This window comes from Silurus aristotelis, assembly GCF_946808225.1.
Source record: "Silurus aristotelis genome assembly, chromosome: 25".
Classification (NCBI taxonomy): Eukaryota; Metazoa; Chordata; class Actinopteri; order Siluriformes; family Siluridae; genus Silurus; species Silurus aristotelis.
Window position 1 is genome coordinate 14,917,897 of NC_139598.1, and position 10,532 is coordinate 14,928,428.

General features: G+C 36.0%; 2 protein-coding genes across 3 annotated transcripts in view; one reads left to right on the forward strand and one right to left on the reverse strand.

Annotated features, from left to right (window-relative positions):
• Nucleotides 1–215: 215 nt before the first annotated feature.
• cep72 (centrosomal protein 72) lies at nucleotides 216–7,262 on the reverse strand. Of its 2 annotated transcripts, none has more exons than XM_083530116.1 (12): nucleotides 7,143–7,262; nucleotides 6,885–7,015; nucleotides 4,523–4,649; nucleotides 4,316–4,427; nucleotides 3,958–4,133; nucleotides 3,730–3,797; nucleotides 3,609–3,645; nucleotides 3,222–3,386; nucleotides 2,259–2,407; nucleotides 2,064–2,157; nucleotides 976–1,154; nucleotides 216–342 (listed from the first exon to the last, which is right to left on the reverse strand). In XM_083530116.1, the coding sequence occupies exons 1-12, from the start codon at nucleotides 7,216–7,218 to the stop codon at nucleotides 217–219; spliced, it is 1,440 nt and encodes a 479-aa protein (XP_083386242.1). In that variant the 5' UTR covers nucleotides 7,219–7,262; the 3' UTR covers nucleotide 216. The 2 variants fall into 2 exon arrangements, with proteins under 2 accessions (XP_083386242.1, XP_083386241.1); XM_083530115.1 differs by having other exon boundaries at nucleotides 4,523–4,715.
• A 3,247-nt stretch (nucleotides 7,263–10,509) lies between these two features.
• The window catches only part of spire1b (spire-type actin nucleation factor 1b), a 22,470-nt gene continuing 22,447 nt past the window's right edge, over nucleotides 10,510–10,532 (forward strand). Inside the window, exon 1 of the mRNA XM_083530134.1 lies at nucleotides 10,510–10,532. This exon is cut by the window's right edge and continues 502 nt beyond it. The gene's annotated coding sequence lies outside the window, so the exon portion shown is untranslated.

The following is a 10,532-nucleotide window of genomic DNA, read 5'->3' on the forward strand; positions in this document are numbered from 1 at the left end:
GGTCTAATTTTGGCCATATGTGAATAACATCTTTTTATCTGGTCTCAGTATTTTTGTGTGTGCATATGTGAGAAATGTGCAATCAAATAAATCAGAACTGTGCTACTCTTGTATGACAGAGGCATCAAGCAGACAATTTAATAGAACTGAGAAATATGTATAAGAAATGCATGTTCTGAGAACTTGGCTACAATGATCAGGGTTAATAAAATCACCTCAGCGTTGTGTGTTTGGCATTTCCCTCAGTTTATCGGAGAGAAGCTGCTGCTCTAATCTGATCAGCTGCTTCTGTAGAGACACGTTCTCCTCCAAAACGCTCCTCAACTCTTGCTCAAGGTGCTCCTGTTTAAAAACAGCACACACTAAATATTTACACGAGGTTAGGCAAAATCTTTGTAAATATCATATAAAATTAAATGTTTAGTCACATTTAAGGTTGCTCCAATTGATCGGTCACCGATATCGGCAGGGACAGTAGGAAGCATAAAGAAATAGAAAAAATAATGGAATTCATATGCCTTGATCATCAGCTGCTGTTTTTTGTGGAGGATGAAGGCTTTCGGGGACTAATTTCCTATTTGGATTCATGTTATACTATTTATGGGTGAAATGAAGCACAGGCTGCTTTGTTTTAAGTGGATATGTTGCACATATGTTGCCCTGGTATTACCAAGCTGCCATGTTTGAGCCCTTGAGCAAGGTGCTTAACCTTCTGTGCTCCAGGGGCGCTGTATTATGGCTGACCCGGCGCACTAACCACAGCTTCTGAACAAGTTGGGATATGCGAAGAAAAGAATTTCACTGTGCTGTAATGTATATGTGACGAATAAAGACTATTCTATCCTAATGATTCCAGTAAGAGGATCAGTAATCGACCACTAAAAATCCTGATCGGAGCACATAAAAACCTGGATCTTTTTAAATATGGTTTGTTTTCTTGGATTCAATACGTGGAAATGGTTTGGACAGACTTACGATGTTTCCGTATGCCTGCTTTAGCCGATCAGAAAGCCGCCACATCTCTGACCGATGTTCTCTCTTCCCTATCTCCATCTTGTCTCTCAGTGTTCGCATTTGCTCTCTCAAAGCAGTCATTTCGCTTTCTCTGTTAGTCACCTCCTGTTCCATCATGCAGAGGATCCGCACAGCGTCCACTACGAAAAAGGGGCAAACAAACAAAGTGCACAAATCACTGTTTAGGTGTGTCATTGTCAGAAAACCAGTCTTTCAACAGCAGGTTTCTTGTAATGGTGACTAAATGGATCTGGTTTGTCTCTGAGTCATTGAGGCTTTAATATTATAAATAAAAAGTCTAGAGAAAGCTTAATCCCTAATATTTATGTACACGATCACAAACATTGTTAAACATCGTGTACTTGACGTTTTCTTTGTAATCTGATTAAAAGAACTTAAAGCATAGCCATCACCTGAACAACTTCGGGAAAAAGTGAGATTTCCAAGACTCCAATCAAAGCTTTCACAGTTTTCTTTCTTTTTTTGTGCCATGATAAAGCATCAAAGTATCATAAGTCATGGGCTGATACACAAGCACCATATATCCACAAATCTTAGATCATATTATTAAAGGCCAACTAATTCATCTGTTTTGCAGATTAATCGCACGTATATTTGATTGCTGGAACTATCCGCAAAAATGCATACTAATAGTTTTTCCGCGTCTATTGATGGAGCGGTCATTGTGAGAGCGGCCTCTAGAGGTGAATCACTGACACCATCATGTAGTTTGTTTTTACTCGTGAGACTACACGCTCCACGAAGAGCACTATTATATTTATTAATTATAATGTATTATTTATATAATTATATCTCTTAATATAATTCATATATATTTTATTTAGCACATTTTTATGGTTTAGTACAGTTTTTTTATTTTTGTAATAATTACTATTTTACATGGAGTGTTTTTTTTTGTTTTTGTGTTTTTTTTTTTCTTTTATTATTAACTGGTTAACTACGATTCAACCTAGCTATCGGTATCGGTCGACCGCTACATATCATTCCAGAAGAAAAGACACATGCAGGAATTGAGGATTTTCACTTACTGAAAAAGTGTTTAGTGTCGTGATCCTTTGTCTTGCCTGACCAGTACTCATCCACCAAACCAAGGAGCATCTCCATCGGTTTCCTGTACGCCCCCTGAACACAAGAGTGTCGCATGTAAAGTAAAACTACTATGTACTGCAGTCCTGGTTAGCAACACCTTTGCCATTTTTGAATTACATTAGGATCATTAGTACCTTACAGGATTTTCCGAACCTCTCGGGTGCTTTTAAACATCTTTTAGTTTCTCCATCTTCTGAGCTTTGGAAAGTCAGTCTGGGTGGGTGCAGTCTCCTCTCAGAGTAAACTTTGTAATCTTTTGACAAGCAGGCAGGCTGGTCATCTTCTTAAAGATGATTAAGAGAGTATATATGAATGATTATCCAACATCTTTATAATTTGCAAGTTCATAAGAGAAAGCTTATAGAATATATTTTATTGAGACATAGTACATTACTAACACTACTTTTTGTAGACCAAAACAGTATAACAAAAATTGACCCCGGATGCCTTTAACATGCCAACATTCTAGAGGGCGACCGAAAAATATATAACAAAAGTTTTTCCGGGTTGCTGGAGGTTCGCTGACATTATACAGTACGAGAGCGGCCTCTAGAGGTGATTTAACGCTGTTTGTCTTTTTTTATAATTTTTAACATAACTGTTTTTCTTTATTCGGAGTGTTTCAGTTTGAATCTCCTTCTTTATAATAAAACATTGCAGGTATCACCACAGTCCTATGAATTTTCCCTTTCACTCTTGCAGATACCCTTCTATTACAAATCACTCCTGCCACTCTTCTCCACCAACTCCACCCTGCCTGCACTCTTAACTTCAAGTGTTCCAGTTTGAATGCTTGTCTTTAATTTCCTAATATTTATTAATATTTCATTTATTTCATTTAGCACATTCATGATTCAGTACTGTTTTTCTTTTTTTTTTGTAATGAAGTAATATTTTACATGGAGTGTTATGTACACATGGAGTGTTATGTTTTACACTTAGTAAAGGCGTAGAAAAATCATGTTGAAAAGGTGAGTTTTGGAGATGATAAACTATTTTTAAACTCTATGACTTTTTTTTAATAGTTGTTAGCTCTTTGAAATTTCATAAAAAAAAAAAAAAAAAAAAAAAACAATTTCCATCCCAAATATAAATACCTTGGGAAGAAGCATTTTTGTTGCTGGGATGTGGAGTGAAATAACTTTCCGCCTGTATTCTAACGGGTGTGATGTTACTAGAAGAGCATCTTTTTACAGATGGTTCACCAAACGTGACTCTCGGAACATCTTTCAAGGGCTGTAGTTCGACATCGTGGCGAGTCTCTGGTGGTTGAAAAGGTATCAATTAACCTTTAGGAAACTGAAAAGCACTGTACATGTTTCATTTCAATGTTACAAATATAAACTTTAAGCAAGGAAGTGTTAGAAGTATGATTTGGGCTGAGCCAGTATTTAGAGACGCCAAAAATGGAGAAAACTGAAAAAGGATGATGGCGCCCTCTTGTGGACCCACAAACTTTTAAATAGGGTATAGATTTCACTCACCGCTTTTATGACTGTTCCTAAGTTTGGATTGAAATTCCTAAATGGAAATTTTATTTTTAATATTAGTCAAATCATTTAACATGAAATTTCATGATCTTATAAATCTTGAAATGAGAGGCACCTGTTTCTGTGTAGTAGAAAATCCCGAATTATAACCATGGAGTAGACTTAGGATTTCTGATGGATTTTCTGATAGAGTAGAAAACCATATGAAAATAAACATTAAATATTTTTCTCTTTAAACATACCAGGCTTTATGGAAAAATCTGCAAAAAATGATTAGTTCTTCCATTATTAACAGCGTTAAAACATTTTAGTGGCATATTCACACTAAAATCATTTAGTATACCTTGCAAACGAGTAGATTCTTTTTTGCAGCTCTCTTCAGTATGAGCTTCCAGAGTCAGTATGTTCCTGCTTCTGTCCAAGTTATGATTTAGCACCGTTTCCTCATTACCTTCCCCGAGAATGAGCTTCGACATCATCATCCTGTTGACTGAAGCAATCCTAGGATTATTATTACTCCTGTGGAAGAAGAAAAAAGTCCTATTTTGTATTTTGTATTCAGGTTGGCCATGTGGTAGAGGGTAAATCATATTCAGGATCATGCAAACTATTTCCTTTCAGCAGAATAAGGTATAATAAGAGCTGCCTGTGATTTTTTGAGCATTTTTTAATCTCTACATTTGAAATATAAAGACAATCACCTGGTCCTTATCTCCATTGTACAAAGTGGAGATTTCTGACTCGACTCGAGTGCTGACTCTGAGAAGTGCATTAAAGCCGCTTTTCTCTCTCTGTCCCTCACAGCACGATCATCTGCCAAGATAAAGAACACAACAAATAAACTTCGCATTTCCGTTATGTATTTTTCAAAACCCACACTTGTGTCTAGTGTACAGAGTAATAACTACCAAGTTTGCGAAGCTTAGTGATCGCCTGGACTAAGAACAGGTGGTAAAAGGGGTCTTTTTCCACGACAGGGTTCAACCTTAGGTCCAGCTCCTTTAGATTTTGAAGATTGCTTAAAGACAGGACGTCCTTAAGAGAGGAGATTTTGTTGTAGTACAGATTCAAGTTCTCAAGCGACTTTAGATGCAAAATGCCCTGAAACAAAAATTTGAGGTGGGATTACATGAAAACACCTAAACATGTTTGATCAAAATATATTTAAATAATAATAAAAATAATAGGGTTTTTTTTTTTATATGATGGGACATACTGTTTTAGAAAAACAACCAACAATGAGCAATGATGCAACAAAGTCAAGTGGTTGATTATGATTTAATAACAGCAAGTCGCAAAGTAGTTTTTTTCCTATTGCACAGAAATTCGCCAACAATTGAAATGGTTTCTTTTATTATTGAAAATGTTATAAAGCTCTAAATATGTATGTATTAGGGTTCACGGTACACAGATTCATACCACACCGTTTCGGTACAGGGCTTTTGGGATGGTGCACATGTGTACCGTATGTAATCCTTGTTTCATGTACTGGATTTAAAATATGAGTTTCCTCAGGAACATATTCAAGTGAAGAACCTTTTATTGTCATTTCAACTATATATAGCTGATGCAGTACATCAGTGAAATGAGACAACGATTCTTCAGAACCCTGGTGCTACATAAAACAACATAAAGCTACATAACAGAACACAGAGCGAAGGACTAATGTAAGTTGTCCTGGCCACATAAAGTGCGTCGTTGCAACATGGTCAGCAAGGGAGGAGGGAGATGGGCTTTCCTCAGCCTTCTCGAGAAGTAGAGACACTGCTGGTCTTTCTTGGTGATGAAGCTGGTGTTGAGTGAACAGGTGAAATTCGGTGCTTCTGATGATCTCCACAGAGGATCCATCTATGTTTAATGGAGAATGGACGCTCTGTCCTCTCCTAAAGTTAACAACCATCTCTTTAGTTTTGTCAATGTTCAGAGACAGGTTGTTGGCTCTACACCAGGCTGTTAGCTGTTGCACCTCCTCTCTGTATGCTAAGTTCTTGCTGATCAGACCCCTGATGAGGTGGGTCGAGCTGTGCATTCTTAATTTAATTTATTCTATTATATTTTAATACATTTTAGTTTCTATTTAAACCAATTACTATTTAATATTGTTTTTAAAATGTTAATTGTTGGTGTTAAAACAAATTGTAATAATAAAAAACAACGTTAATAATAATAAAAAAAAAGCGACAAGAAATTTTACGTTTTGCATTTCTCCCCTTAACTGTACCGAAAATTTAAACTAAATAAATAAATAAATAAATAAATAAATAAAAAAGGAGGTACACACTAAACCGTGAATTTTGTGTACCTTTACACCCCTAATGCATAGTTCCATTTAATGTTGGGGAACATCAAGTTGGTTCCTGGGAACATTATTGTCAGTACACAGTCTATAAATTGTGGCCAATTAATATTTTAACAAATAAATAAAATTACAAATTCAATAACAAAGTTAAAATAACAAGCAAAGGAAACAAACTACATTCAGGATCCAGGGTTGTGGTGTTTTATTCAGCAGAAATAAAGCCAGGCACTTTAATTGACACACCCAAAGCACAATCCTTATATACCACCTTCTGCAAGCTGTGTAGCCCAACTATTATTTTCATCTGCCATCAATATCTCTATATAGCTTACCAATTTAATAAAACAATAGTAATAAAGCATTAAAAATTTTTCCAAAAGTATAATTTGATTTATTTATGGAAGTGGGAGCTCAGTGGTTAAGGCTCTGGGTTACTGATCAGAAGGTTGGGGGTTTAAGTCTCAGTATTGCAAAACTGCCACTCTTGGGCCCTTGAGCAAGGCCCCTTGAACCTCTGTGTTCCAGAGGTGCTGCACCATGGCTGACCTTGCACACTTACATTGCTGGGATATGCAAAAGAATATTTTCATAAATCCTGGCCATGTAGTCTTTGGACACTTTTAATATTCTTGATAAATCACCACCTTCGAAACTGAAAGCAGGTCCAGGAAGGTAAGCTCGAGTACATGGTGCTCACTGATGCTGATTCTAATCCCACATTCTTCACTTGTGAAAATATTGATTTGTAATAGATGATAGAAACACATACTAATGCAAATATGATTCGTGTTTCTAATAATGCAACATTTTAAAAAGGTAAGAAGTACCATATCCCCTGTCCTGAAGACTTTCCCATGCTGGAAAACTTTCTCCTCCAAACCACTGAAACTGGAGACTCCTTCCAGACACAATCAATAAACATCTTGAAGAAATAAAAAGATTTTTGTTGTGAAAATCATTAGGAAACTCACCTCTACAGAAACGAGGGCGTTATAAGAAAGGTCCAGACTTTTTAATCGAACAAAGTTTTTGAGAGAAATCCCCAGACTGCCTATTTTCCCAGTCTGAAATGTCCCTGGCAGGCGCAATGAGCGCACATCCGCTGCAGGAGTTCACAAACTAGCATCACACGGGCTTCAAGCGAGTTTATAAAATTATTATAAAATGTCTTTTAATATTTATAAAAGATGTTCAAGGTTTACATTACGTGTATTCTCGGACATACTCACCTAAACACTGGTGCTGCAGGTTCAGCCTTTCTCGTATCCAACTCTCTGTTACTGAGAAACACTGCGTCGCCGCCATAGTTTCAAACCGCCAGTGACTCAGTGCGCATGCGCGACTGTATCCCGCCTGCTGGGCTTTAATGCGCGCGCTTAGAACTCAATCCCCGAAGAGGAGACCCGCGCATGAGCAATATAGATAGATAGGTAGCTACCCTGTGAGGCAGCTCTGTTTCTTTAACCAATCTGAAATCTGATTGGTTAAAGAAACAGAGCTAGTTATTAAGGAGACTATGGTAAAAAAAAAAAAAAAAAGGGCCTGCAGAACAGACTTCGCAGGGCCTGGGCAGATTGAAGTATAGAATAGAATAGCCTTTATTTGTCACATAAACATTACAACACAGTGAGATTCGGCCATGGTACGGCGTCCCTGGAGCACAGAGGGTTAAGGGCCTTGCTCAAGGGCCCAAGAGTGGCAGCTTGGCCATAACGTGCCTTAAACCCCCGACCTTTCAATCAGTATATATATATATATATATATATATATATGTATGTATGTACAAACGTTATGCATTTATATATATATCTTCTTCTTCTTCTTCTTCTTCTTTCGGCTGCTCCCATTAGGGGTCGCCACAGCGGATCATCCGTCTCCATACCACCCTGTCCTCTACATCTGCCTCTATCACACCAACTACCTGCATGTCTTCCCTCACCACATCCATGAACCTCCTCCTTGGCCTTCCTCTTTTCCTCCTACCTGGTGGCTCCATCCTCAGCATTCTTCTACCAATATTTATATTTTTAAGTGAATTTATATATATATATATATATATATATATATATATATATATATATATATATATATATATATACATTTGTAATAAAAAATTATCAAAATAATTAAATTCACTTAAAAAATTCATTGGCCCTAGTCCTAGATATCGGAAACTCTCCTCCGTTTTAAATTTTTTCGACTCCGAACATTTATTTGAGGACAGGTTTGTTCGTATCCGCGAAGGATTGTAAAGTGGATGTTTATAAAGTGGAGAGTGTCTGTATACATATAAATCATCACCGATCCTTAATTGGCATTTAGTTCTTAGTTAGAGAAGCAGCAGAAGAACACATTGGAAGAAATTATACCGTCGTCAAAACCACATTACTATGAGGACAATCTTAAGAAAGGAATTACCAGAGTTACCTCTGCTGCACGGTACAGGTACACAGAAATAAAATGCAGTTTAGCATCTACCAGAAGTGCAAATATTAGCATTGTGCAAATTGGCAAGTGCAGATAAATATCTTTATGTACAGCAAATAAATATAAAGGCTATTGGCTGTAAAATATACAGAAACTGTTGAGCAAATACAGTAAAAAAATAAATAAATATATATATATATATATATATATATATATATATATATATATATATATATATATATATATATATATATATATATATATATATATGTGTGTGTACAGTAAATAAAAAAGGTAAAAGGTCTTACTTGTCACATATACATAAATATCTTTCTCTGCATCTCTTAGTGATGTTAGGAATCTAGGTTCAGAACAGAGAATCAAGGTTGTTTATGATACATTAACTGTCCTGCTAATTAATTTTCTATTTTATTTGTTGTAAGGGAATACAAATAATTTTACCTAATCGCAATTGCTGTGCAAACATTGTGAAACATCCCAACCCACAGTCCCCACCTTAATCTATAATGATTTATCACTCATTAAACTCATAGGACTCATGTCCTAAACCACATACTACTGTTAATTTGCTTGTGCAAATAGTACTCCACCTGGTATCTATTATAGGTGGTGCATCACTGTTACTTTCTGTTTATGTACCATAGTTTGTGGTTTTCAAACAAAGAAAGTGAAAGGTATTTAATGTACACAGATCCTTCAAGCACAGGTGCTAGTATTAAAAGTAATTGGATGATAAAGTGGTACAATAATTTCACCGTATTTTTCATATTTATATTAATCTCCAGTAATTTACATGAGCTCTTTTAAAATTGTGTCCAAAAGTAACTTTAGAAATACCAAGTCATCGTCTATTTTGTATTCGTCTGTTTTCATTTTGGTTAATGGCTTCATATACGACCTACGATGATGATAATGGTGCAGTGGTATTTATCCCTTGCCTTCATTTCTACTTAAAAAGTGGGTTGCAGTAAAACTTTATTCCTTTACCCTGCCTGGCTCTGTTGCCTCATCACCTGTACACTTTTCTCAGACAGTCCAGCTTCCCAACTCCAACTTTTATGCTAATATCGCCATCATGTACATTGCAACAGACTTTTGAAAAGGGTATGATCAGCAAATTTGCCTTTGATAACACTGGTAATGAGGGCACACAATTTGGCCTTTCATGCATTTATTGCAATGTATTTTTTTATTATTTAAATATCAGAATTGAGTTTAGCAATACATTTACAATACATTTTTAAAGATTTGACTGTTTAAACAGATATAATATAGAATATTAAATTGTATGACTATCACCTATCATCACATCAAACCATTTACAGTAATATCTCTACAAAACAAAATACAATAGCACTTCCTATCATTCATATAGCCTTTAAACTAACTCGAGGGGATGAGTAGCTCTGGGTAGGACCCCATTAAATACAAGCCATAGCAATAAATGTGGATTGCTAACCAGCTGAGCCAAGATTCTTAAAAACTTAATCATTTGCTATTTCCACTCTTATGCTGGATTTGTTATTTTTATGACAATGACCATTGCTGGATAATGGAGAGTGACAAGAGAAACAAATGTTTTTTTTTTTTGTTTTGTTTCCAGGTGTTATACCTAATTGTAATTGATTATGTATAAGAATGTTCACATTATTTTATCTTCTATTAAAAAACCTGTCATAACTGAACTCCAACAGTCAATCATTACCTCCGGTGACATCATCATCATGACTCATAACCACCATCTTCTCACCTTCATCAGAAATACTGTCGAATTAGCACCAGAATACCAGAAGACAGCACAAACATCACCATATAAATATTTGTGTTTGGGGTTGGACTTTTCATTTCAACACTGTATGTAGAATTCGTGTAAAAGGAAGGCTTTGATACCTTCTCTGCATCAAATGTAAAACAAAGCAAGTGTTGACAACATTGAAAATATAATATATAAGAAAATGACTTCGGAGCTGCTTTATAGGGAAAAAATACACAATTACAGTTTAATTAGTTTGGGAAAAATATGAACAAAAACGTGTTTGTTTAATAGGTGGAAAGCCACTCTGGCCACCTTTAACACCATAAAGCTATTCAATGATACGCATGCGCAGTGCGGCTCGGGCGTCGTCGTAAAAAAAAGTGTGAAGTGCATAGCACGCATGCGCAGTGCATAC

What these genes read in the sequence shown, in the direction of transcription:
- cep72 (XM_083530115.1), bottom strand. Translation starts at nt 7,218, where the DNA reads ATGGCGGCGACGCAGTGTTTCTCAGTAACAGAGAGTTGGATACGAGAA. An exon ending in CCTGCAGCACCAGTGTTTAG is followed by an intron (nt 7,016 to 7,142) that starts GTGAGTATGTCC and finishes GAACTCCTGCAG; the next exon opens with CGGATGTGCGCTCATTGCGC. An exon ending in TAGGAACAGTCATAAAAGCG is followed by an intron (nt 3,387 to 3,608) that starts GTGAGTGAAATC and finishes TTCAACCACCAG; the next exon opens with AGACTCGCCACGATGTCGAA.